Raw genomic sequence first — 25,841 nt, 5'->3', positions numbered from 1 at the left:
TTGTTGCTTTACAAAAACATAAAGAAGTCTTGTACAGACTTCATGGGGCAAAATAATTCCAAAGTGAGATCAGCTAGGAAAGGATCTGTTTCTGGGTCCATCCCCACCTTGATCTGCCAAGAAGGAATTCAGTGTGAACCGGGGTGGGATTCAAATTTTTTAACAACCGAATCTGTGGGCATGGCTTGGTGGTCATGTGACTGGGTGGACGTGGCTTGGTCATGTTATTGACTGGGCATGGCCAACTCAATATCAGTCACATCAAGGCATGCATCTCCTCGCCTGGCCTCTCATGACTGTGGGGATGCTGCAACAGTCGTAAGTATGAAAAATGGTCATAAGTCACTTTGTTCAGTGCCATTGTAACTTAGAATGGTCACTCCAAACAAGCAAAGTAACAGCAAAGGAGGGGAAAAAACTCCAGAGAAGTTTCTGAGATAAGAAGTCCAGTCCTGCCAAGAACATAATAAGGGTCAATGGAGAGGCAGTTTCTGTAAGCAACACCAGAATGTTTCCTTCTTACCTTCCTTACAGGATTAGGGCAGTAATTTCTTCTAACAACCGGTTCTCCAAACTGCTTAGCATGTTAACAACCGGTTCTAGAGAATAGTTGCGAACTGGTAGAATCCCACCCCTGAGTGTGCACCTTCATGGATAGATCCAAAGGATGGATCTTCTGGAATCTAATAGATGGCCTGGAACTAAGTTATGTAATGATCAATAGTTTAAATGATGAAAGATATTTCAACCCTCTTCATATATAATACGTATTTCCCTTATGAGCAAAATAAAGAAGGTTCCCATCATCTATAAGATTCCTTTCTCTACACCCAGCTGCCGCATGTAACTTGTTATCTATTGTAATCATACAAAACATTTTACAGCTTTGATAATAAAACCTTTGAGCTATGCCTTTCCTGCAGATTATCTATCCTTGTGGTTTTCAGATTTGATTGCTTCTCAAAACACTTCCCTTCTCTTTCCTTCATATGGAAGCTATTTGACCACCGTTAGCATAATAATTTTGGAAATTTTCTATTATACTGTAGAAAGTGAGATATGGTATTTAAAGTCAGACTGCCTTAGGGAGTCTGTATTGTTGAACATTCTGAATGGAATTCCCCTATACCCATAGCTTCCTAACTAGATCTTTTATGTCTAAGAATATTTGCCCATGTAGTAGGGTTGTATTGCTGCTTTCCTTATCATCTTTCCTATTACCTTCTCCCATTGGTATCTTATGACTACATTGTTTTGTTGTTTGTATGCACACTGAGAGTTTATGCACCGGAGCATATTCCTTGGGTCCAATCACACTTGGCCAATAAAGAATTTATGTCTAGTCTAGTCTAGTGCTATTCTATTCCTATTCCTATTCTGTGTGAGAATAGAGACAGTTCGTGCAGTAAATCTACCACCCAAGTTAATTATCTTTACTGGCTTACTATTGGCATGACTGCTCTCCACGGAGCAGTTTGGACTGCCAAACTGACTTTTCCAGGAGTTCCATAGTTAAGATTTCGTATTTATTTGTTGTACTTGTATGTTTCCTTCTCCCAAACTTTCATTGTTTTGTTCAAAAATAAAAAAACCAAAAAATATTTTAAATCAGAAAGGTTAAAATGTGTATGCCCATGAACCCCACCTCTAGGAATAACACTGTCTCCATCTTTGCAAGACAGAACAAGTAAGTTTTCTATGCTTTCTTAAAGCCAAGGAGGGACCAAGATTTCTTAACCCAGGCAGGAAATTTACTGAGTCTGGACTTGTTGAATACAGCGACTTTCTGTGATGCCTTTTAAAGTTATTATAGACTTTTTGGGTTTCAAAAAAAGCTCTAATCAATAAAACATTTTCTTTTCCACTCCTACACCAGTTCTTCAGAAGGCAGAGCATTGCATTTTGGCTCCTTCCTCTTAACAGGCTGCCTGATATCAGGGCTGGGCACGGGGAGGGTTGAAAGTAAGGTTGTTTCTTTGTTGCCAGTTTTACCAAACAGGTATTGAAACACACATTTGCAGTTAATTAGACTGTGTCATATGGCTGGGGGCGGAGGGCAGGGACAGAACGGGATAAATCTCCTTGCATCTTAAATAAACCACGAGGAGGGAAATTTGTGTAATATGCTTTAAAGCAGAGCTGCAGAATTTGATGCCCTAAGCCTAAGCAAGTTGCAGTTTCCAAACACTTCCTAATACTGGGAAGTAATAACATTTGTTAAAGTTACACTGTAAATTAAGATTAAGGTTTGTGAGGATTGTACTTGCCAAACATTGGAAAGAAAAAGGGATGCTGACTGTTGAAGAATGGATTTTGAAATTGACTGAATGAGCAGAGATGGCGAAATTAACTGCTTTGATCAGACATAATGGACAAGACAGCTTTCTAAGAGACTGGAAACCGTTGGTGGACTTTTATTTATTTATTTATTTTTGTCAATTGCTTACAAGATAATAGGTATAAGTAAAAACATAGTTATGAATACATGGATACATATAAGAAAAATAAAAAAAATAAAAGAAACAATAGGACAGAGACGGTAGGCACGTTGGTGTGCATGCCAATTTTTGTTATTGTTCTGGACATATGCTTTTGTTTGTTCATTTTTCTGTTTTGTATTTTGCCTTTTATGATAAAGCAAAAGAAATATACATAAATATGAAGGTTTACTTCATCCAGTACATTTTGAAGATCGGATGCACTCAAAGATCGAGTATGGATTTTAATACAGAAACAGTTTTGTACCCCATTATACAATCTACTACACCAGTTCAGCTAAGACTTCCACCAGTTCAACTTAGTCTTCAACTAAGATACATATTCCAGACAAATTTATACTGGTAGTGAAATGAGGTTGAACTGAACTGAGGTTCCTTCTTAAAGCCTTGGATAAACTCAGCACAGAAATACTGTTTTTGTTCTCAGACTTCTTTCTCAGGGAAGCCTAGGGTGGAGGAATAGATGAGGGACTGGCTGTTCTTGAGGATTCCATCATTGCATTCATAGAAATAGGAAAAATAAACTTCAAATACAACTGGCCTATCTTCCGTAGCGGTGGTATATGTTTTCTTCATAGAGCCTAGCTCAGTAGCTTGAAAACTGATCACTGGGACAGGAAGACATTTGAGTAGGGGTGGGATTCAAATTTTTTAACAACCGATTATGTGGGTGTGGCGTAGTGATCGTGGCTTGGTGGTCATGTGACTGGGTGGACATGGCTTGGTGGTCATGTTCTTGGCTGGGCCTGGCCAACTCAACATCACTCACATCGAGGCATGCATCTCCTCGCCTGGCCTCTCATGACTGTGGGGATGCTGCAACAGTTGTAAGTGTAAAAAATAGTCATAAGTCACTTTGTTCAGTGCCATTGTAACCTTGATCACTCCACTCAAGCAAAGTACCAGCAAAGGAGGGGAAAATAATCCAGAGAAGTTCCTGAGACAGGAAGTCTAGTCCTGCCAAGAATGTAATAAGGGTTAACGGAGAGGCAGTTTGTGTAAGCAACACCAGAATGTTTCCTTCCTGTCTTCCTTACACGATTAGGCCAGTAATTTCTTCTAACAACTGGTTCTCCAAACTGCTTAGCATGTTAACAAACGGTTCTAGAGAATAGGTACGAACTGGTAGAATCCCACCCCTGCATTTGAGGAAGGGATTTGTGCTTAGCATCATGGCCAGAGGTTTTTTTTTTAATCACTCTTTTATAGCCTGGTATCCTGTATCCCTTGTTTGTTTTGGTGGAATTGTCTACCATGGTTGATAATTGACTAATGGTTTTTTTTTTTTACCGATTCACTAGAATCACAGCCATGGTGATATTTAGATGTAGCTGGTTATGTGCTCCTGCCCCAAAATGCTTTCTAAACAAAAAGGTCACTTTTCACACGGCATTTCTAGCAGAGGAGGGATCACTGCAAACAATATTTAGCCCTTGCCTGCAACTCTTCCGTAGATCTTCTCCTTATTTTTGCTAAGCCTTTTCACTGGGAATGTTGTTCCTTAGCTTCTAAACTTTTATAGTTGCTCAGCTGTTGAGGTGGTGCCATATATTGCCTCTCTAAGGTTCTTCAACATAGCTGTTTGCAGAAGTAGTTGCTAGCATTTTTTATAACAAGTACTTTGTTGAAGGTCAATTTTGTGTTCTTGATAGGTCCCTTATGCTCTTTTGGCAGCTTGTCTAGCAGAAACCTGGGGTACAAAATGAATCTTCCTAAAATTATTTCTGGTAGTTGTAAAATTAGAGGATCAGGATGAAGAGAACCAAAAGATATGGAGAAAATCTTGATACTTAATTGTGACGGATAATATATACTTAGAAACAAGGAAATACAAAAGTTTTAGCAGCTCAATCTCCTATACTGGTAGTAGAAGATTTGTCCCTTAGTTTACATTGTAAATGAGGAGTATAGAATGCCTAAGCTGGCAAGTAATATATACCTGGAAGTATTCTGACTTTTCAATATTATAATTAACTTCACTTCTGTGCAATCTAACATTGGGCACTGAATGTACCTGTTAGCATAATTGCATGGCAAGCTACTTGACATCAGTTGCAGCCAAGGGCAAACTCACTTAATGGAATTGAGTGTATATTTTCTTACAGAAGTCTTGCAGATAATTAGTGATAATGAATAATAATTGCCAGTGTCACAGTCATCCTTCAGTACAGTGAGTACTTAAAACAATGTTGTTCTTGTATCAGCCATTCTCCAAGCGTTTGGAGTTCAAGTCCATGATTTAAATAAATAAATAAAATAAATAAATTTCCCAACCAAGATCCCAAGAGGAAGGCTATCCTTACATTGATACTGCCACTGAGGCCTTAGCTTATATGAGCTTTCTTACTCTATGTAGTCTGTCATCTCTGGGTCCTGTCCCCTATCACAAAGTATGGAAAATTTTATATACTTGCAAACATTGGGTGGGATGTGAAATATATTTGGGCTCATATGCAGTGTTGTTTATTTAGTGTACTTGTCTCAATCTTAGTACTCTTTAGATATGCTATTTTAGGATATGCTAAGACTAGTTCCCAGAATTCCTAGCCAATATGACTAGAATATCCTAACATGCTGGCTGAAAAATTCTGGGACTTGAAATCCACACATCTGAGACAGCATGAAGCCTTTTTGCTAAGGTGCCCAATAAGGCATAATTTTAAAACTCTCAAGGCATAAAGTGCTGATGGAACCACTTCTTTCTGGATATCAGTACTTCAAGTAGTTGTGTAAGATTATCTTCCCTAAAATCAGTTCTAGAATTATTCTCTTTAAGGAAAAGTTATAAAATCTTTGAGATTTTTTCTGTACAGGGAAGAGATTCATATTTTTAATTCTGTACCTTTAGAATAATTTCGCAATCAGTATTTTTTCAGAATATCTCTTAGGAAGATTGCCACATTGGAACTAATCTCTTTAAACTTCCAAATGTTGAGCCAATATTGATAGCTCCTCCCTTCCTCCCTCTTTGCAGACTCCAGTATCTTGGCATGAGTCAGAGGTGGGAAAAGTTGCAGATCATAAGCGATCTGCCTCATGGAATAATATGGATCATCGTAGAGAGGTAAGATGACCACTTGGTATGTCAAGTGCCATTTATCTTACCACTATGTAATGTGCAAAAGGGATTAAATTGCCAGAGTATTTCTTGTTTTAGTGACACTATTTTCTATTCTTTTCTGGAAAACAAGAATGGTTACTCTGCAGGTAGGTTTAGTGCATCTATTTTATCATATATTCTATTCCCATTCAATGTTAAGCTAATTGTAGAAGTGTACAAGTGCACCTTATGATCACTCTTTAAAAGAGAAGTATAACAAACAATCAGAACTGATGACCCTTTGGAACAGGGATTCAAAGGTGGAATTTGTTTGCAAGATTTAAAATTAGATTTTCTATGCTCTGATAGCCTTATTTGCATATATTTATTTTATTTGTTTATTATCTAACAAATACCGGGATACTTGTTTTTGTCTACCATAGTTTAGTTTTCAAGGCATTATGAAAACCAAATATATAATAATTTTTTTAAAAAAACCACTCTAAACAATAATAAATCAGTAGCATTTCACAAAGAAATAAGAATTCCTGAGATAGTAATGATAGAGCTCCGCAAAACTAGCAAATCTTGAAATTTCTGTACCCCTTTTCTTTGCAATTTGATCAGAGAGAGTGCAATCCTCCAGAACTACCTTGGCACCATTTAAATGAAGAAATGAATGCCCACCATCAATACATCTATCTTTTTGGGACTGCGTCTCAGTTTATTGATTTGTTTGGTCTAGTGATTAAGACACTAAACTAGAATCTGGGAGCCTTTGAATTCTAGTCCTGCTTTAGGCCTGAAAGTTGGCTGGGTGTCTTTGGGCCAGGTACTCTGTCTCAGCCCAGCTCAATTCACAAGGTTATTAATAAGGGGGAAAATGGGATAAAGATGGAGTATTAGGTATGTCTGCAACCTTGAATTACGAATAAAAATAATAAAGAAGGGATAAAAATAAATTAAAAAATAAATCTCATCCATTACGCTACTCAAGACTAGTAACTTTTCATTTTCTAGATTGCTAAACTGAAGCAACAGCTCCAGCGAACAAAGCTTGCTGTTTGGAATAGCAAAGAGAAAGACCAGAGCTTTTCCACTCAAGGCAGTTATAACATGGTCTCATCAACCAAGGTATCTTCTTCTTCTTTTTGTATCTTTTCTTTAATGTTCCTATTAGAAAATGGCAGGGAAACAGAAACTCTTGGACTGAGGGAAAGAAAGTTTTATTGAGATTTTTTTTTCTAAAGCAAAACATTCAATTTTCAATGGCTTGTATAGGGAAACTGGAACAATTTTCCTTCAGCCCTACAGCATAATATAAAGAATATGGGTATTTTTTTGTGTCTGTTGACTATATTGGCATAGTATATTGAGATTGTGCATGACTTGTTTAAAGTTCCACTAGAATTCATAGTTAAGATGCAGCATGAACTAGACACAGCAGATTATATCAGCTATATCTATACCAGTCCATTTCCAGTTGTCTCCCAAACTGCCATTTTCATTTGACAATTAGCGGAAAAAGGTCTATTGCTCAGCGTAAGAATCTTATTGATATGCAGATGGTCAAGTGCCTGGAGCAACATTAAATTAGAAAGATCTGTAAGAATCATTGGCTATATTTATGTGAAACAAAAAGCCCCACACATAGCCAACTATATATTAGCTTAGCTATATGTGATCCCTGCAGGTAAATTATAATTCAGCATGTGGTGAAAATTAAAAAAATTGGAACGACATTAGCAAGCATAGTCTATTAAATCATGAAATAAGAGAACTGTCAGACTATTGGAGATCAGTGGAGTAATTGCCAAATTTTAAAGTACGTTCATAACAGGTGGGAGAGTGTTGGTCCACAAAGTTATGTGCTATCTATCCACCTTGGAGAATATTCTATGCTTGCACCAAGCTATTTACAGCTTCTTGATACAACACTGCATGTCCTTGTTTGTAGGGTTCCCCACTTGCATCTTTTCCAGTCCTGGGCACAAAGATCAGCCCTTCTTTCCACAACAGTTCGGACAGTATCAATCAGGAATTGGAAGAGGTATTTGTAAAGGAGCAAGGAGACGAGGAACTCCTCAGAGTGAGTTGTGGCTGGTGGGGTGAGATATGAGAGTCACCTTATCTGGAACTCAGAACATGTCAGCTTTTGCTGGATGTTTACACTGTTTTCACTGCCAGTTTTAATTAGTAAAGCTCCTCCCATCCAAAAACAACTGCATGCTTTTTTCCATGCATGAATTGGATTCTCTACTTTGAAATTTCCAATATTTTGTATAAAAAGGAAAGGGAAATTCTGGCTATCATAATTTCTTCTGGCTATGAAGTACAAAATACATATTCATAGAGATGTACGCTGCACTGTTCTTCACAAGGGCAGATCATCAGAGAGAGCAAATGTGTAAAGTCCACTTTTCAGCACAAATTACGTTTTGCTTTGCAGGAGATAGTGATGATTCTGGAATAGAAAATAGCAACTGTGAGCATCATATCACTGTGTAGTCCAGCAGGGAGAAGGAGCTTGGAGAAAGGAATTTTGGGGGCATGGGCTGAAACCCAGGTCTGAAATAGACTCCAAACGGAATCTCAGCCTGAGAATACTTGCCCCTGATTGGAAACCAGTTAAAATTAAAAAATAATTTTAGGGTTCTAGGTTTATATTTACAAGCTATATATAGATATATCTGAGAAATAGATATATCTGTTCCAAACCCCATTCTTAGTTTCTTAATAGAAGTCAATATGTTCCTATTGTAACCAACCGAAGTCTTTCCTGCATTCCATTCAGTTGCATTGTATGACAGCAGTGTTTGCTAACTTCAGCAACTATAAAATATGTAAATTTCAGCTCCTAGATTTCTTAACGGTGACAATGCTGGGGGGGAGATTTTAGGATTGAAGTTCACATATCTTAAAGTTGCTGATGTTGAATAGAAATTTAAAAGAATTTTTGAATTCTCCAAGTGCTTTTATTGGTGACAGCAAAACAAAATGGTTCCAAAGATACACACAATACCCCCGAAGCAAGAAGGTTTTGCAATAGAGCTTGTAACAGTGTACCTATGAGAAAAACTAAGTCTCCAATGATTTCTTAGTAAATGGAAAAAGGAAAAAGTAGGAGAGTTTTTTTCACATGCATCTGCAGGGCATTTCAACCTTATCATTGACTCTTTTCAAATGTTGTGTCCAGCACTGGTAGTAAATATTGATCTAGGCCACCCTTATTGAAGATTGATAAATGTGGCCTTTAAACTTGTGTCTTTTTCACAAAGTTGATTTCACAAAGTTGAATTAGAGTGCTTTAGATATTACTCACTTATAAAAAGCATATCACATTTTAGTCAAATTTCATCATGGTATCACTGCATCTTAACTCTTTGTCTTGCACCCAAGTCTATTATTGCCATCTAATCTAAGTTATGGGTAGTCCTATCTATAGGGTATGGCTTATGTGGGGAAAATGATTGTTAGTCCTTTGGGTTTTCTAGCTCTCTGCCCTTCACACCATTATTTCTGAAGCTTATCTATATTCCATCAAGTTATGGCAAAGGAACAGGAGTACTTTTGCCAATATTTATGTTATATAAATTGCTAGAAGAATGTTTTTGGAAGAAGTGGGATAAAATGCTTTAAATATTTTAAAATGTTGTCTGGGTCTCCCCATGACACTGCCCATTCCTGCTGGCTTCTTTGTGCTTAGAGGGTGTGCTTTCTTTTAGATATTGGATGTCCCAGATGGGCACAGAGCTCCACTTCCTTTCCAAAGAAATACTGAAGATTCCTTGATGCCACGACTGCCAAACAATAGTAGCCCCTGCAGCAGTCTTTCTCTTTCTCCATCCCCTTCAGATGCTCTTCGACAATCCCCACATTCTCCTGCCCGGATGATAAGTGATGAAGATTTGCCTGAGGTTTTAGCTAAGCTAGTATTGGAGAACAAAGGTAGAGGTAAGTTGGATAGGTTAGTAGTAGTCTGCTGTTCTACAGAGCCTTGAAGAATTGAATGGGGGGGTTTATCAGCTTGTTGTTTTAAATGGTCTTTGACATTCAGAGCAACTTGAGGATGCATTCTGGAAGGATTAGGAATGAAAAAGAGATCCCTCTTATATGTAAACAAATATAAATAAAATTACTTCGTTATTTAAGTAACTAATTGTTTAGTAAACAATTGGATCAGATTATTTCTATTGGATGGGCAGTGTTTTTGACGACTGAGGACTAAACATTTTGGATGTGGCAAAAAGGATGGTGCATAGTGGCTGGAAGACAAAATGTGATTCTCTCCTCCCCTTACCCTTGAAATTTGGAGGTAATGTGATTTTTTTTCTTTTGAGTTTTATAAATGGTTACGCCTATTTTAGAACATGTTTTTTAACCCCTAAATGGCAAGGTTCAATTTTGGCAACTGTGAACAGAGGTTGTTCCGCAGAGTGTTACGAGGGCAAAACTTCACCTGTTTTTTTTATGTGCATTGTATGTCATGCCCACTAGCTTCACTTTTTTTTTACTATACCTTATGGACATCCTTGATATGAAAGTCTTATCATTAAACACAATGAGACAATGTTTGCTTCTTTTGAAACTGTTTTTCTAATTGGGAGCTGCCCAGAGTTGGTTGAAGATGGGTAGCTTTATAAATGTTTTAAATAAATGATAGATAGCTATCTGGGCATCTGTCTGTCTGGGCATATCTCTCTCTCTCTCTCTCTCTCTCTCTCTCTCTCTCTCTCTCTCTCTGCCTCCCTCCCTCCCCCCCCCTCTGTGTATGTATGTGTATGTGTATGTGTGTGTGTGTATGTATGTATGTATATATATATATATATATATATATATATATATATATATATATATATATATATATATATATATATGTATTTTCTTAAGTTTTCGGGTACTTACATGTATGGTGTTCGGCTTGGTTCGGGTATTTTCCCACGTCATTGTAGTTCTTTTAAAGTTGTAGCAACGTTTCGACAGAATCTCATCTGCCATCATCAGGCTTCTGTATTGTGTTCGTCTGTGAGTCAGACTTTCACAGCCGTTTCTGTTTTAAATTTGGGGCTAGCCTACTGCTGTGCCAGAATGGTTTTTACTTCATCCTGACTGGTTGGGAGTCTTGGTCTGTGTTTATTGGTCTTGGAGTTTGCTGTGTTCTGCTTGATTGGTGTTTCTAATATCTTCTGTCTGTTTTGTGGCCTTTTTTGACTTGATTGGCTGGCAACATTGTGTTTCCTGTATTGGAGGCTTTTAGTGCGGCTTGGCTCCGAGTAAATGGACGGCTATCATTTATTAGGAAGCTAGGTTTCATCTGGGTGCCTGGTTGGGGTGTGTTTGAGCTGGAGGTATCAGGGGGGATCTGTTTGTGCCCAGGTGTTTGCCTGGCTTGTGGTGTGGAGATTTTTTTTGTTTGTGAGTGCAGGCTTCCAAATAATTGGCAGTCTGGTGGAATCATCTTCTCTATTCATGCTTTCAGGTCTTTTTTCAATCTCTATGGCTTCTCTGATAATTCTGTGGCTGGGGTTTTCTATAGTGGCTAGGGTTTTGGTGCCATTGAAGTTGATGCTATGACCTGTTGCTTTCATGTGTTGGACTAGTGAGGAAGTGTGTTCCAGCTTGTGAGACCTTGTGAGATTTACTGCTGTGGTATCCTTGGTCTTGTGTTGTGATATCCTGGGTCATTTGCTGTGTTGCAACTTCTTGAGTTCTTGTGGTGTAATTTCCTGAGTTTTCGGATGTGATGTCCTGAGCGGGTGGCTGTGATATAGCATTCTGGGTTTTAGTCTGGCTTCGAGTTTGGGGTCTGGGTCTGTGTTCTTGGCATGTGTCAGCTTGTTTGGTTTTGGGGTCAGGGAGTGCGATAGCTGGCGAAGCAGCCATGGTCTATTTTCTGGATGGTGGTTGTCCTTCATTTATAGGATGGGCTTGGGCCTGGGTCTGATGAGGGGGATTGGTGGTGGTGTGCCATGTTGTTTTGGGTCTGGTGTTGGTTTTCGTGGCTCACAAAGTCATCACACAACCCATTACCCAAGCCGTTACTACACAAGAGGCTAATGGAAAAGAGATCAAAACACAAACGACCCAGGAGATTATAACGCAGGACCCAGGATACCACAACAAAAGAACTCGCAAGCCCATCACACAACCCATTACCCAAACATGAGAGGCTAATGGAAAAAAGATCACTACAAAACAAACGACCCAGGAGATTACAGCACAAGATCCAGGATATCTCCACAACAAAACTCACAAGACCATCACACAGCCCATTATACCAACATCAACTCCATCAACCAATCAAGAGCGAGCAGCGCAACCAACCAGCCCAGCACACCAACCCCCACCACCAGTATTTATAGAGAGACGGCAGCTCCGATCACACACTGCTTGCACTGGCACGAAGCCGAAAGCACCGGCCTGAGGATGGCGAGTGGGACCTCACCGAAACGTTGCCAAGATACTCTTAATCTTACATGGGAAAAGACCCGAACACACCTAGACTATATACATACATACATACATACATACATACATACATACATACATACACACACACACACACACACATACATACATACCGATAGATAGATAGCCTGATAAGTAAGATATATGTAGACAATGCTACTAGAAAAGCTTTGTACTACTTAATGAAATGCAAACTTTTAAAAACAAACGTATGGGATTTACTTTTGTTTGAAAACTATGTCAATGGATTTCATTTCAGTATTTCAGTTCTATCAGATATATAACTCGTATGTAGTTCTGTCCAAGGAACTGGAATCCTGCTACTATATGGTAAAGGTAGCGTGTTAACTGAGCTTTCATTGCTTCTGCATTTGTTTGACTGAATGGTTTCTCTTCTCTAATTTTCCTCTTTCAGAAAATGGCAGCACTTGTCCAGTCCTTGCCTTTGCCCTGTCTCCTCATCCCAACCACACCTATGTATTCAAGCGAGAGCCTCCAGAGGGTTGTGAAAAAATCCATGCTTCTGAGGAAGCAATGTAAGTAAGAGTCACCTTTACTGTTTGAAGCTATTGGTGATAGAACAAAAAATTGAGGCTCAAGTGCAGAACAGCCCTCCATATAATGCTGATAAAATTATGATAAAAGAACCAATTCTAATCTGGGTTGCATGCAAACAATTCCACAAAGCACTGATAGATAAGTATTTTGTCATCTTTATACTAAATATCTTTCAAAGAGATACAATCTAGTTACATCTTATTCTTATATTAATCTTGGGATATATTATATTATATTAATATAATATTATATTAATCTTGGGAGACAAGCTGATCATAAGATCAGGATTGATTCAAGGTAATCTTGTTCTCTCCGCTCCTGCTCTTAAACTGATGACACCTATTTTTCTAAATATATTTATTGCTATGCTACATATTTCAAATGCAAAGCAAACAATAATAAAAGCAAAATGTAGGTGTTATCAGACTTCTAGTATAGTTTTTTTTTATGATCTAGAAATCTTTTCTGTTCTAGCTCCTCAACAAACTATAATCTAACCCATTTATGGTATGAACTGAGTTTATTCTGAGACAAGGTTAGAGGAGTGTTTCAAATGTACACTTGCAATCTATTTTTGTTTCATTGCCAAAACAGTTCAATGATTCTATCTACAAAACAGATTTGGGATGGATAATATTTAGAGTTCAAAAGTAATTAAATGATTCAATACTGGCATTGTATTTATTTCTTGGTAATCACTGTGTATCTTGGATGAACTACTGTGCACATTAGTGGGTTTATGACACTGTAATAAAGAATTTTGCACATTGTGACACTTGAGACTTCCGGTGGTAAGGCAAGGACGAACAGAGGTGCAGAAGCCTGTCCGTGGTTTCAGTTAATCTCTTCTTGTGGTTGGTGCGGTCCTTTGAGGGTGCACAAGTCCCGGAGAGATTCGTGCTGGTGTGGGGGAGATTCGGGTTGCAGTGTGGGGAAGGCAACCCCCCTGCAGCGAAGAGGAGCCCTCCAGAGCCCAACAAGCAAGAAACAAGCCTATCAATGGCGGCTCCGAAGTCCGGACTGCCACTGATGTAAAGAAGCAAGCGAGTGACAATTTGTGGGATCATTGGTGAAGAGTGTGGCAGAGAAAATTAGCGGCGGAGAGGATGATTGGAATACTATAGACTTTTATAAGGCTGTTACAAGTGTCTGTCCGGAGCCCTAAAAGGAAGAGGCCAAAAAGCAGATGTGAGGCAAGTGAAAGTGAAGGGGTTGGCAGACAGAAGAAAGATAGAGGACAATAACGAGTAAAAAGGGAAGTTTACGAGGTCGGGAGATATGCCACACCAATAATAATAGAAGGGAATCTAGCGGCTGGAAGGTGACTGGAAGGTGTGGAGGATTTGGACTATTTCATTCAATTTTTATGTTGAAAGACTTTATTAAAGCGGAGACTGGAAGAAGATCAGAGCTGACGGAACAGAGACAATGTGGCACCACAGGCGATACTTAGAAACCCTGAAGTTATCGTAACAATATAACTGATATAAACTACTTAACTGCCCTTCAGGGAGCATACTGATCTAACTGAGGAGATGGTTCCATCTGAAGAAAACCAGGAAAATTGAACTTAGGAACACTAAGACGAAAAGTAAAAGTGGAAGCTTCCGAATGTGTGGAGATACCGTGTAATTACAGTTACTACTCAGCATTTTTTACCTCCCCACTTCCAGTGCGTTTGGAGTGAAAGCTCTTAAACTTGGAGACGGAAAGCTAAAAACTTATTTCAAAATTCCTTTTTCCCCTTCTTTACTCCCTTTTTCCTGTATACATTTGCTCATTTTTTCTTTATTCCCCCACCATCCGGTGCAATGATGAACTATCTCTCCTCTTCAATCTCTCTTTATAATGATTATAAATATGTATACTGGGGAAAGGAAAAGTGATTGTTGTAATTGATTGTTAAATAATTGAATTAACTGATTTAATTGATTTATTAATAATAGTGATAGTTATACTTTGATTAGATATATAGGGAAAATAGTAAGAACATTAAGTATTATTTAATTAATAACTATAGGATTTTATATATTAATATTATAATTCATCGTGCGATCACAATCCACTTGGGGATGAATGTAATACTGTTTGTGTTTAAGAATATTTAAAATAAGGTTAGATAATACATATATTTATTTATAATATTTAAATATAGTTGGATTTGGTTATAATATTTATATATATATATATATTTTATTACATGAAGTTATGTATAGAGGCTGAGCATTGAGACCTTACAAAATTATATATGTGATTTAGAATTTGGATTTAAAATAATATAGTGATAATATTTTTATCTATAAGAACTTATACTCCAGTAACCAGCTAAAAGCACAGCTATCCAGCAGATAGATAGATTAAGTAATTAGATACCGGTCAATCCTAATATAGAGATTCTATTACTGAATGTTAATTTGGGATAATATAATTAACATATTACAACAACAGAAACAAATCTTAAAAGAAATGACTTCCACAACAACTACAGCTCTGAAAACTGGAAGAAAGGTCATCCCGACGTTAACAACTACATCAGCAACAGCTTTGCCCATGGCACAAAAAACCATTAAAGAAACATTACCAGTGGAGAAACAAGCTAACATCTCGAATGCCAACATCCAATCAATTCTGCTGACTTTACAGGAATCAATGATGAAGCTGCAAGAAACAATGATGAAAAACCATAATGAGACGAGAGCAGATATCAGTGAACTAAAAGAGATGGGGAAATTAAAAGCAGAAATGAAAGCGGATATCTCCAAAGTAGAGGACAAAGTTGGATTATTACAGCAGGCCTTGGAGAAAAATGAAGCAACTATAAAAGAGGTAGAGAAAAGGACTGAACGAACTGAAAGGAAATTAGAAAGGGCAGATGAAGAATTAAAGAATGTGAGTAAAGAAGTGGAGGACTCACTGGTCTACCTAGAGATGGATAGGGCTGCTACATACTTGAGATTCCAAAATGTAGTGGAATCCAAAGAAGACAACTTGGAACAACTAATGGCAGGAATATTGGCTGGACTATTGGAAAAAGATAAAGATGACATCTTGAGGGAGTTTGATGAAGTTTACAGAGTTAGTACTAATTATGCGAGACGCCACAAATGCCCAAGAGAAGTCCATATACGATTTACGAGAAGGAGTGTCCGGAATATCATATATAGGATGTCAAGAGATGAAACAACCATGTATAAAGGCAAAGAAGTCTTGGTTCTCAAACAAATACCAAGAAGAGTAAGAGAACAAAGATGAGATTATAAATTCTTAGCAGCTTACCTAAACCAGAAAAGAATCATATTTAAATGGCTAATCCCAGAGGAGATGTTAGTTTCTTGGGACGAAAGGAAAATCAAAATAGACTCCATGGAAAAGGCCCAGGAATTTTATGAGCGATTGGTAGACCTGGAAGACCAGAGCAGTAAAGATGAACTGGAAACGAACTCCCAGGAAGATCAAGATCATAAGAACAGATAAGAAGATCATAAGAACAGAGATGGAACTTTAGGAAATCAAGGAAATACTCAATTACAACAGGACAGAGAAGAAAGTAGGACACATCTTCAGGCACAAGGAGAGACCGGAGCCATTATAAGACAAAGAGTGAAACAGAACTAATTAAATGGAAGAAGAAAAGAGACTACTATCAATTAATATAAATGGTTTAAACTCGACGATAAAAAGGAAAAGGATAATAGCTAAACTAATCAAACAAAATGCTGATATAGTATGTCTACAAGAAACTAATATAAAGAAAACAGATGAAAAATACTTAGAATGTCCAAAATTAGAGAAGCTATTCACCGCACCAGCAGACGCGGGGAAAAAGAAAGGGATTGCAGTATATATTAAAGAGGATTTGAAAGCAGATTTAATATGGTCAGATTCTGAGGGAAGAACTCTGGTTTTGCAGATCTGGATTAACGCCATCCCAATTCTCTTAGTGGTAATCTACGCTCCAAATGGAGATCAAAAAGAGTTTTTTAAGCATCTTTATGGAAAAATAGTAGGATTGGAAAAAAGAAATATTTGTATTATAGGGGACTTTAATTCTATTGCTGATTATCAAAAAGACCACAGTAATGTGGGAAGGAACAAAGGGGGAAAAAGAGAGCTTCCCAAGATATGTATGGAAATGATGGAGTTAAATTTGATTGACATATGAAGAAGATTACATCCTGAGGAAAAACAATTTACATTCTATTCAAATCCTCATCAAATATGGACACGAATTGATATGTCATGGATGAATGGGGAAATAGCAAATGAGCTAAAAGGGATTGAAATTTTACCCAATGAATGGGCAGATCCCAATCCAATTCAGATAATATGGAAGGGTAGGGAAAAACCCAAGGAAAGATGGACATTAAATACTTAGTTGATAAGAGAAAAAGAATATACCAACAAACAAGGAAGAATTAAACTATTTTTTAAAGTAAAATGATAATGGAGCAAATATGAAACAAAACATTTGGGATACAATGAAGGCAGTAATAAGAGGTATAACAATCTCTTATAACGCCAAGAGGAATAAGGAAAAATACACCCAGCAAAACAAATTACAACAAAAAATTAAGGAATTAGAAACTCAATTACAGAGTACCCCAAAGGATTCAAAATTGCAAAATCAGATAACAATAACTAAACATAAATTGAATTTAATTGAACAAGAGAGAATGATTATAAATTTGAATACAACTAGACAAATTTATTTTGAGCATGCCAATAAGCCAGGGAGATGGCTATCATACAGACTTAAAAAAAAGGAAAGAAAAGAGATTGATATACCAGCTAATAGATGGAAAGGGGAATATACAACAGGAGATAGAACAGAAAAAAGAAATTGCCCATAAGTATTTTGAAGAGTTATATAAAAAGGAAGAAGTAAAGGAAGATAGGATAAGAAACTATTTAGATGAAATGAAGGATAAAGCAATTGGGGAGGAAATGGAAGAATTATTATACAAAGACATTACTTGGTTCGAATTGAAATCAGCAATAGAGAATCAGAAAAACAACAAATCCCCGGGACCAGATGGGATCCCAGGGGAGCTGTACAAGGCAACAGCAGAACAAATAGTACCTCTTATGGTGGAAGTTTTTAATGACGTCTTATTGGCAGCCAGGATGCCGGACTCATGGAGGGGGGCATTGATTTCGCTGATCCCGAAGGAGGATTCGGATCTCCGATATATACAAAATTATAGGCCGATTTCATTGTTAAATACTGATTACAAAATATTTACTTCTATTGTAGCAAGTAGACTAAAAAGAATATTAAATGAGCATATACATGAAGACCAAAATGGATTTCTCCCGACCAGACAAATCAGGAATAACTTAAGAATAGTATTAGATGTTTTAGAATTTTACGAAGCCCACCCCAAAAAACAAATTGCACTTATGTTTTTAGACGCAGAGAAGGCCTTCGATAATTTAAATTGGCAATTTTTAATCCAAAAGATTTATAATATGAATTTAGGCACCAAATTTGAAAATATTATAACAACCATTTATGATACACAACAGGCTAATATTATAATAAACGGGGAATATACCCGCCCAATAAAAATTGAAAAAGGAGTCAGACAGGGCTGCCCACTCTCACCCCTGCTCTTCATATTATCACTAGAAGCATTATTAACACGAAACAGAACCCAGACATAAAAGGATTAAAGGTTAAGAAAGAAGAATATAAGTTGCAAGCATTTGCAGATGATACGATTTTCTTCATTGAAGAACCAATAGAAAAAGGACAAAAATTGATAAATGAATTAGAACAATTTGGAGCGGTAGCAGGACTAAAAATTAATAGGAAGAAAACAAAATTAATGACCAAAAATTGAACAGAAAAACAGAAATTAGAACTAGAAGAAGTTATGGGAATACAAGTGATAAAGAAAGTTAAATACTTAGGAGTATGGTTGACAGCACATTGTAAGACACTTAAGGAAAATAATTATGATAAATTGATGTAGCAGGTAAAGAAGGATTTAGAAACATGGGGCAAGCTGCAACTTTTATTATTAGGCAGGATCGCTGCTATTAAAATGAATATTCTTCCAAAATTCCTCTATATATTTCAGATGATCCCAAAGTACACAATTTCTTTTTTTGAAGAACTTAATAAAATAACTGTAAAATTAATCTGGCAAGGGTATAAACCTAGAATAAACTTAAAGGCAATGCAGGATATGAAGAGCAGGGGAGGGCTGGCACTTCCAAATTGGGAGTTGTATTATAGTGCAGCCTCTTTAGTATGGTTGAAGGAATGGGTGAATTTAACCAATAAGAGAATATTATTCTTAGAAGGCCATGACTTGCAGAGGGGGTGGCATGCTTTTTTATGGGATGTTGGGAAAACTAGCCAGAAATATTTTCACAGACACCTAATCAGAGATTCATTATTGACTAATTGGAAGAAAATATGGAAAAAAACACTATTTAAAAATACCAATTTGGATCTCAATAATGGAGGCGATGATTCACCCAAATAATCTGGATATTACTAAATGATTAAATATAAGGACCTATTGGATACGCAAGGAAATCTGAAATCGTGGCAAGAACTTCAAGATTGGGGATTAAAAATTGATCAGCGGGCATATCTTCAAATTCAAAGTAGATATAAACAGGACAAGAAAGAATTTGGAATTAACAATAAACTCCAGCAATTAGATAAAATTTTATTAGGATCAGGCAAAAAAAAATTATAATTATTTATTAGAAGTAGAATTAGAAGAAGAATTGTAAAAGGGAACATGATAGCCTGGAGTAGGAATATAGGACGTAGTATCACCATAACAGAATGGGAAAAGGTCTGGGGTAGAAATAATAAAATTACAAAATCGGTAGCATACAAAGAAAATGCCTATAAAATGTTTTATAGATGGCACCTTTCTCCTTCGAGATTAGCGAAGATGCACCCCAATATGAGTCCGAATTGCTGGAAATGTAACAAAAAAGAGGGAACTTTCTTCCATATGTGGTGGTCCTGTACAGAAGCTCAAAAATATTGGCAGAAAATTAGAAATTGGCTGGAGGAAATGACAAGAGAACAGATCGAATTCAAACCAGAGTCCTTTCTATTAGGGATCTTTAATAAACAAATACCAAAAAAAAAAGTGAAATACATAATAATACATATTTTGACAGCATCCAGATTGGCTTTTGCACAATGTTGAAAACAGTCTCATGTTCCATCAGAGGAGATGATTATTCAAAAAATTTCAAGTTGTGCAGAAATGGATAAATTAACTTTGGCATTAAAAAATAAAGACACTTCAACATAGTACAACAGCTGGAACTGCTGGTACAAATGGATAGACCAAAGATAGATTTCACACTAAAAGGCAAAGAGGATAGGATAGAACCGTAGTAGTGATATATAGATATATATAAGGATTAAGTGTGTATATGGCATAAAATAAGGATAAAAAGGAGGTCTCACAGACTGTTGAAGTTGAAAATGTTTTTAATTGTTTTCTATCTTTTTCTTTCTATTTTCTTCTTTCTTCTTTTCTTTTTCTCTCTTACATTTATGTATGTGTTGCTGGTCTGTTTTAATCGTAAAATCAATAAAATTTATTTAAAATAAAAGAATTTGCACATTGTAAACTGAAAACTTCTAAATCGATATTTGTTGTACAAAATACAATTTCTGTTACATCAGGCGCTTGGTGAGAATCTCCCCCATTTTTGCTGCAAAGTGCAATATCCTGAAAGACACAACAGTCCATGCCTATTTTTAAAAAATGTCTTATTTGTTGTGCTGTCATCCTGTAACGTATCAAAATCTAAAATACTTGTTACTGTTAATTCTTACATATCTTATAATTCTGATTTTTCTTTTTAGGCCTGATCAGCCTTTCCTGCCTTCTTGTCCTGATAAGAGCAAAGTCTACTTCAAACCAACAGGCTCTGCCTTCTGCCAGTTTAGTCTGGTGAAGCCTTTTATTCCCAAAGTAAACACCCTGTACCGAGACTTCTCTTCCTCTGCCAACCCAAAGTCCTCAGGCACATTTTCCCCTTGCCAAGCCACTACCGCTGTCCCCATCCTCACTTTACAGAAAAACTTGAGGGGAGATAACTTCAATGAAAATCCAAAATCTCCTTCATTAGGCTTGGAGTCCTGGAAACGGCACCAACCTGAAGACACTGTCCTCTTTCATAGTTCTGTGGCCGTCTGAAGAATAGGGAGTGGAGTAGAGGCAAAATAAATTCATGGTCCTTCCAAGGCCTGTAGAAAAAAGTGCCTTGATACTGGGAAATTGAATGATCCCAGCAACAGCCTTAAAGTAAAGATTGCCATTGGACTCCTTTCAAAGAGCACTTCATTCTGTTAAGCATCTCTGTCAGTGTCTTTCTGCTACTCTGCTATCCAAAGAGAAAAGATAGCATCTTCTCATTTGGAATACATAAGACAATTAATTACAAGGATTGTCTTTCTCTCTGCTTGCTTTTGTGAGGCAGGAGCTCATTGATGGTGTTTAAATGTTCCTAGAGATGTTTCTCAAGGTTCCTACAGAATAGAGTATATAATGAATATGAGATGCCAGAACTTGCATATGCTGATTGAAATTGATGTCACTGGATAAAAATTGAGCAGAGTAGTGTTTCATGGGGTCTCAAGTCTGCAATACCCTGTTAAGATTCTTTTCATATCCTGCTCTGCATTGTATGGCTTCACATCACTGGAATACAGTCAGCTAAATGCTTTGAAGTATTTTTTTTTCATAATGATTATCCCGCACCAGATAGTTGACTAAAAAAATTATTCAAGGTGTGTCTTAGAGATAAAGATCTTGAGTCCTCATAAAAAGGAACAGCAGTGTCCTATTTGCAGTTTTTCCAGAATTTGTTTTTCAAAGAACTTTGTAGAATGAGATTGAAGCCCAAGCCATTCTTGAGGGATGCAGCTGCCAGTGGAATTAACAAATGCTAAATGTTTCATCTTGACACTACAACCCTTCTAGCCCATGAATTGGAAAATCCACTCAGTTTTATACTGATTTTAAGAAGACTCCAAAGATCCTATGTTTACCTTCACCTTCATCCTATACCTCTAGCCAACCCCTTTAGTGGATAGGCCTTAAACCTGGTGATGTCTTGATTGCAAAGTATATTTGGAAGTCATATTTTATTATTAAGTTTATAGATTGTACTAGGAGGGTTTTATGAAATTGAGAAACTATATTTTCTTTTGAAGACAGTATTTTTGCAGTACTTTTGAAGTTTTTGTAAATGTTATGTACTGTATGCACCATGAAAAGCTTAATGAAAAAATCTTAAGCCTCAGAGGTTCATTGCATCTTCGGTTGAAAGGTTTTTGCAGATTCTTGGTGTTTAAACCAAATAAAAGAACGATAAAAATGTTGAGTATCAAGTATGTTTATACTGCATTATGTTAAAAAAGGAGGTGGTAATGGTCAAAATAGCTTGGATTGATTTTCATATTTACAGTTGTATTATTTATAGCCTTACAAGTTTATACTGCACGACCAAAACTGAATGAGATCTGACTGATGGATTGAGTGATATTATCTACCCATATTCTAGATACTACATTAAGCAATTACTTTTTTCATGTAGTCACTGGTAAATATTTAAAAATTTGACAATATTTGTGGTTACACTCAGAAAATATCTGTATATTCATACTGGCTGCATGATAAGCAGGCCAGTTGTAAAACATCCAGTTATTAGAAGATATGGTTTTACTTGCTAGTCCTTATAGCCCCTGCAATATGCCATCCTTGTAACTTACCTCCCACCACCCTGGACTTGACCTTTGGTAGTCCTCAACCACTTTGTTTTAAGAACACTAAAGAATTTGCAAATAAGAATGGTGTTCTATTCCCTAATGCATAGGTAACAAACAGGAGAATGCTTAACTTTGATTAAACAGTTTAAGTTTCACACAAACCTAATGGGATGAGAATCATGAATGGAACATGATTTTCATGATATATTATTTGTACAAAAGAAGTAGAACAAAAAGATGGAATGGGTTTTTAGGCTTTCTTTTTAAGTCGTATGTTCGGTGAAGAAGTTAAAATCCCTCAATATCATGTTAAAAGTATTTGGGTAAAATAAATATATTCTCTACAAGTCTTTCTGCTTCTCAAACTGCCAGTGAGGCTGCCTTTCATCCATGTAGCTCTCTTAAAATTTTAAATCCTAATGGGAATTGTTCGAGTCTGTGCATATATTTTTAGGGTTTCTAATTCCTCTTTAAGTTGTTTAATTATAATTTTAAGATAGAGTATTTGTCTACCTTTTTAAAATCTGCTTTCCTGGAGTCCAAGATACATGAATGACTTCTCAGCAGTTAAACTAGTTGTAGGTAATTTGAACCCCAACATGATTTTCTCCAAGTCTCTTTTTGCCCTCCTCTTAATTCCTATTAGATAGCTAGCCACCTTGTTTTTTCTTTCATCATCTGAAAAATACAATTCTCAGCAAAGCAGATAATAAACTTACATATTTTTGACACAGTTTTCTACCAAAGATGAGTTATTACCACTGTATAACATGATGAGTTGATTTAGAAAGGCATTCTTCACATTGTCAACTGGGTTAAAAAAAACAACAGGCAGATCTACTGGCTAAAGTACCAGGCTGGAAACCCAGAGATGTGGGAGATCCATCTTAGCATGAAAGCCACCTGGGTGGCTTTGGGCCAGTGACTCATTCTCAGCCCAACTCACCTCACAGGGTTGCTGTTATGTGGCAAATAGGAGAGAGTATTATATATATTTACCCCTCTAGTTATTTGTAAAAATAATAAGGGCAGGATTTTAAAATGTTATTTATATAAATAAATGGCCTATAAGAAATTCCTACAATGGAGTATCCTTTTTATTTCTTGCCCCTTCTAGTATCTCAAGCCTGCAGTAATGGAGCAAAGCTTAGAATGAAGTGAGCTGTGAGGACACAAAATACTCAAGGGAATGAAAGGAGAGTTTGAGTTATTTCATATAGAAAATATTGGGAAATAATGTACCATATGGAGAGGTTAAAATTCCATCTTTGCATCCCTCTCTCAAAAAAGAGATATCTTTCTCAAAAAAGATATCTTTCTATAGAGACACAGAAAACTAAAATGCACTTGGACTGATGTTTGTACTGAGGAAAGCACCATGATCACTTGTCAAGCAGTATTGTCGATGTAGAATTATATGTTCTTTGTAACAAGTCAGAATGGGCATCTCAGTAACAAATGGCATCAAGTAAACCCTCTTTATGATAGTGTCTACTTTGGTACCCCAAGGGAACAATAAGGATATAATATGTCTTGATTTCAAAGTCATCACTATTGATAAAATGGATAAATGTGGGTTAGACTGTTTTGCACTCTGATAGATTTGGAATTGACTGAACCACACTGCAAGAATGTTAGTAAATGGCTTTGCAACAATACTTATGGGGGGAAACAGTAAAGTGGCCTATGCCCTTAATTTAGTGCTATAATATTTATAAAATAACATTCTGAATGGATGTTTATCAAATTAGCATATGATATCAAGCAAGGTAAATTAACTAAATACTTTGAAGGTCAAAATCACAATTCAAAATAAGATTTAATGCATGAAATCTAAGGGTGATCATCTTTGATAAATGTAATAGCTTACATCCAGGTAGAAAAATAAATTTTATGAGTACACAATTAAAGAAACTTAGCTTGGTGACAATGCATATGAGAAGGAACTACTACCACTGAATCATGAGTTAAAACATGATCAATGGACATACCAGCTAAAACATCCAGTGCAATCTCAGTTGCAGAACCAAAGCAATTAGTCCAGATCATAATAGTTGAACTTTCATTGGATGTGTCTGTTGTATGATGTCCAATGTTAGCTGGACAGGATCAAATGATATCAAGAAGTCTGATAATTAAACCCCATGAGAAACAAAGGACTTGTACAAGAGAAGTCCAGAGTTATGTTTCTCAATTTCTGTTAATTTTAAGATATGTGACTGACTAGGAAATTTTGGCAATTGAAGTCCACATATCTTAAAGGTTGCCAAAAACTTTGGAGGAAGGTGGAGTGGTTTGCAATATAAAAAAAGGTTTCCAAAGATAAGGCAATCCTGGTCCCATTGAAACTGAAAGCAGAGCAAGAATCATTGATTTAATTAAAGAAAAGTTTCACTGAACTCTGGTAAGACCTGGCTGTGGTGGGATCCTCTACATCCATGAGCCAGTCATCTTTGGTCCTGGATGAAGTTGCATTATCCTAGACAGATTCAGTGCACAACCTGGGGATACCTCTTGAACTCACAGCTCTTGCTTGAACAGCAGGTGGCAGCCATCATTAGAGCTGTTGCTTGACTATGTTTACCCAGTTACATCCTTTTCTGGATAGGAAAGTTCTCTTCCAAGTCATTCATGCCCTAGTCATTTCCCATTTGGACTATTGCAGCGCAATCTACATGGACCTACTCTTGAAAAGGTATCCAAATGCTTCACCTGGTGTAGAATGTAGCCCAGGTGGCACATGTAACACCTCCACTCCGTGAGTTGCATTTGATATGGATTTGGTTCTGAGCCCAATTCAAGATGTTGATTATGATATATAAAGCCCCACATGGTATGGGGCCAAGCTACCAATGGAACTTTTGTCCCATTACCAGTCAGGCAAGTAAGGTCTGCTGCAATCAGAATTAACTCTACCATTGCCTCCACCCTGTGCAATACTCACCAGGGATGAGGTATTGCCTAAAATTTCACACAGCCGTGGGGTTGGCTGGTCTCTTCGACTTTTCAAATGATTTTTTTTAAACAGGGCATAATTATTCTTGCGTCCCTCTTAAAAAAAAAATCGAAATTATATTTTGACATTTTATTGTGCACCACCCACAATCCTCTGATGGAGATGGGCAGTTCATTAAGTAGGTAGGTAGGTAAATAAAATAAAATGTGAGCTACACAAGCAATTTGCTAGAACCACAAAGCGAATGTCCTTCAGGCATCTTCTTTGCCATCTTTATTTCACCATCCGCAAACCCATCCACCTCCCCCAAGCGTTGCTCTCGGGAACGTCATCCTCGCCTCTCCCCACCAGCAATGAAAACGCGACACGAAGTTCGATTCGGCCGGGTAATCACGGCAGACACGTTTGATGACGTCTAAAACAGTCGCCCTGTTTCTTCCTAAGCCCCTATTATAACTTCGTGGCGTGTAGAGGCGCATTTCCAGCACGGAAAAGCAAAGGAACGCATAGAACTGCACGGGAAAAAGAAAGGAAAGGATGCCGAAACACTTTTTCCGTCCG

General features: G+C 37.0%; 1 protein-coding gene and 1 long non-coding RNA gene across 14 annotated transcripts in view; one reads left to right on the top strand and one right to left on the bottom strand.

Annotated features, from left to right (window-relative positions):
• The window catches only part of FAM117A (family with sequence similarity 117 member A), a 37,134-nt gene extending 15,198 nt beyond the window's left edge, over positions 1 to 21,936 (top strand). For 6 of the 13 annotated variants that reach the window (XM_026669694.2, XM_087944920.1, XM_087944914.1 and 3 more), the window contains 6 exons: positions 5,473 to 5,562; positions 6,559 to 6,672; positions 7,496 to 7,627; positions 9,264 to 9,492; positions 12,422 to 12,542; positions 20,417 to 21,936. In XM_026669694.2, coding sequence (XP_026525479.1) covers positions 5,473 to 5,562; positions 6,559 to 6,672; positions 7,496 to 7,627; positions 9,264 to 9,492; positions 12,422 to 12,542; positions 20,417 to 20,750 — 1,020 coding nt within the window. In that variant the 3' untranslated portion in view covers positions 20,751 to 21,936. The remainder of the gene's footprint in view (positions 1 to 5,472; positions 5,563 to 6,558; positions 6,673 to 7,495; positions 7,628 to 9,263; positions 9,493 to 12,421; positions 12,543 to 20,416) is intronic. The other 7 variants (XM_026669696.2, XM_087944918.1, XM_087944917.1 and 4 more) reach the window with 3 other exon arrangements.
• LOC148129027 (uncharacterized) lies at positions 7,621 to 25,774 on the bottom strand. The gene is made up of 3 exons (XR_015745555.1): positions 25,269 to 25,774; positions 22,838 to 23,002; positions 7,621 to 8,002 (listed from the first exon to the last, which is right to left on the bottom strand). It is a non-coding gene; the product is annotated as an uncharacterized LOC148129027 (long non-coding RNA).
• Between the last annotated feature and the right edge of the window lie 67 nt (positions 25,775 to 25,841).

The sequence above is a fragment of the Notechis scutatus genome, chromosome Z, assembly GCF_049901735.1.
Source record: "Notechis scutatus isolate UNSWTSFEM ecotype Mainland chromosome Z, rNotScu1.2, whole genome shotgun sequence".
Lineage (NCBI taxonomy): Eukaryota > Metazoa > Chordata > Lepidosauria > Squamata > Elapidae > Notechis > Notechis scutatus.
This window is presented reverse-complemented; position numbering and strand designations above follow the sequence as displayed.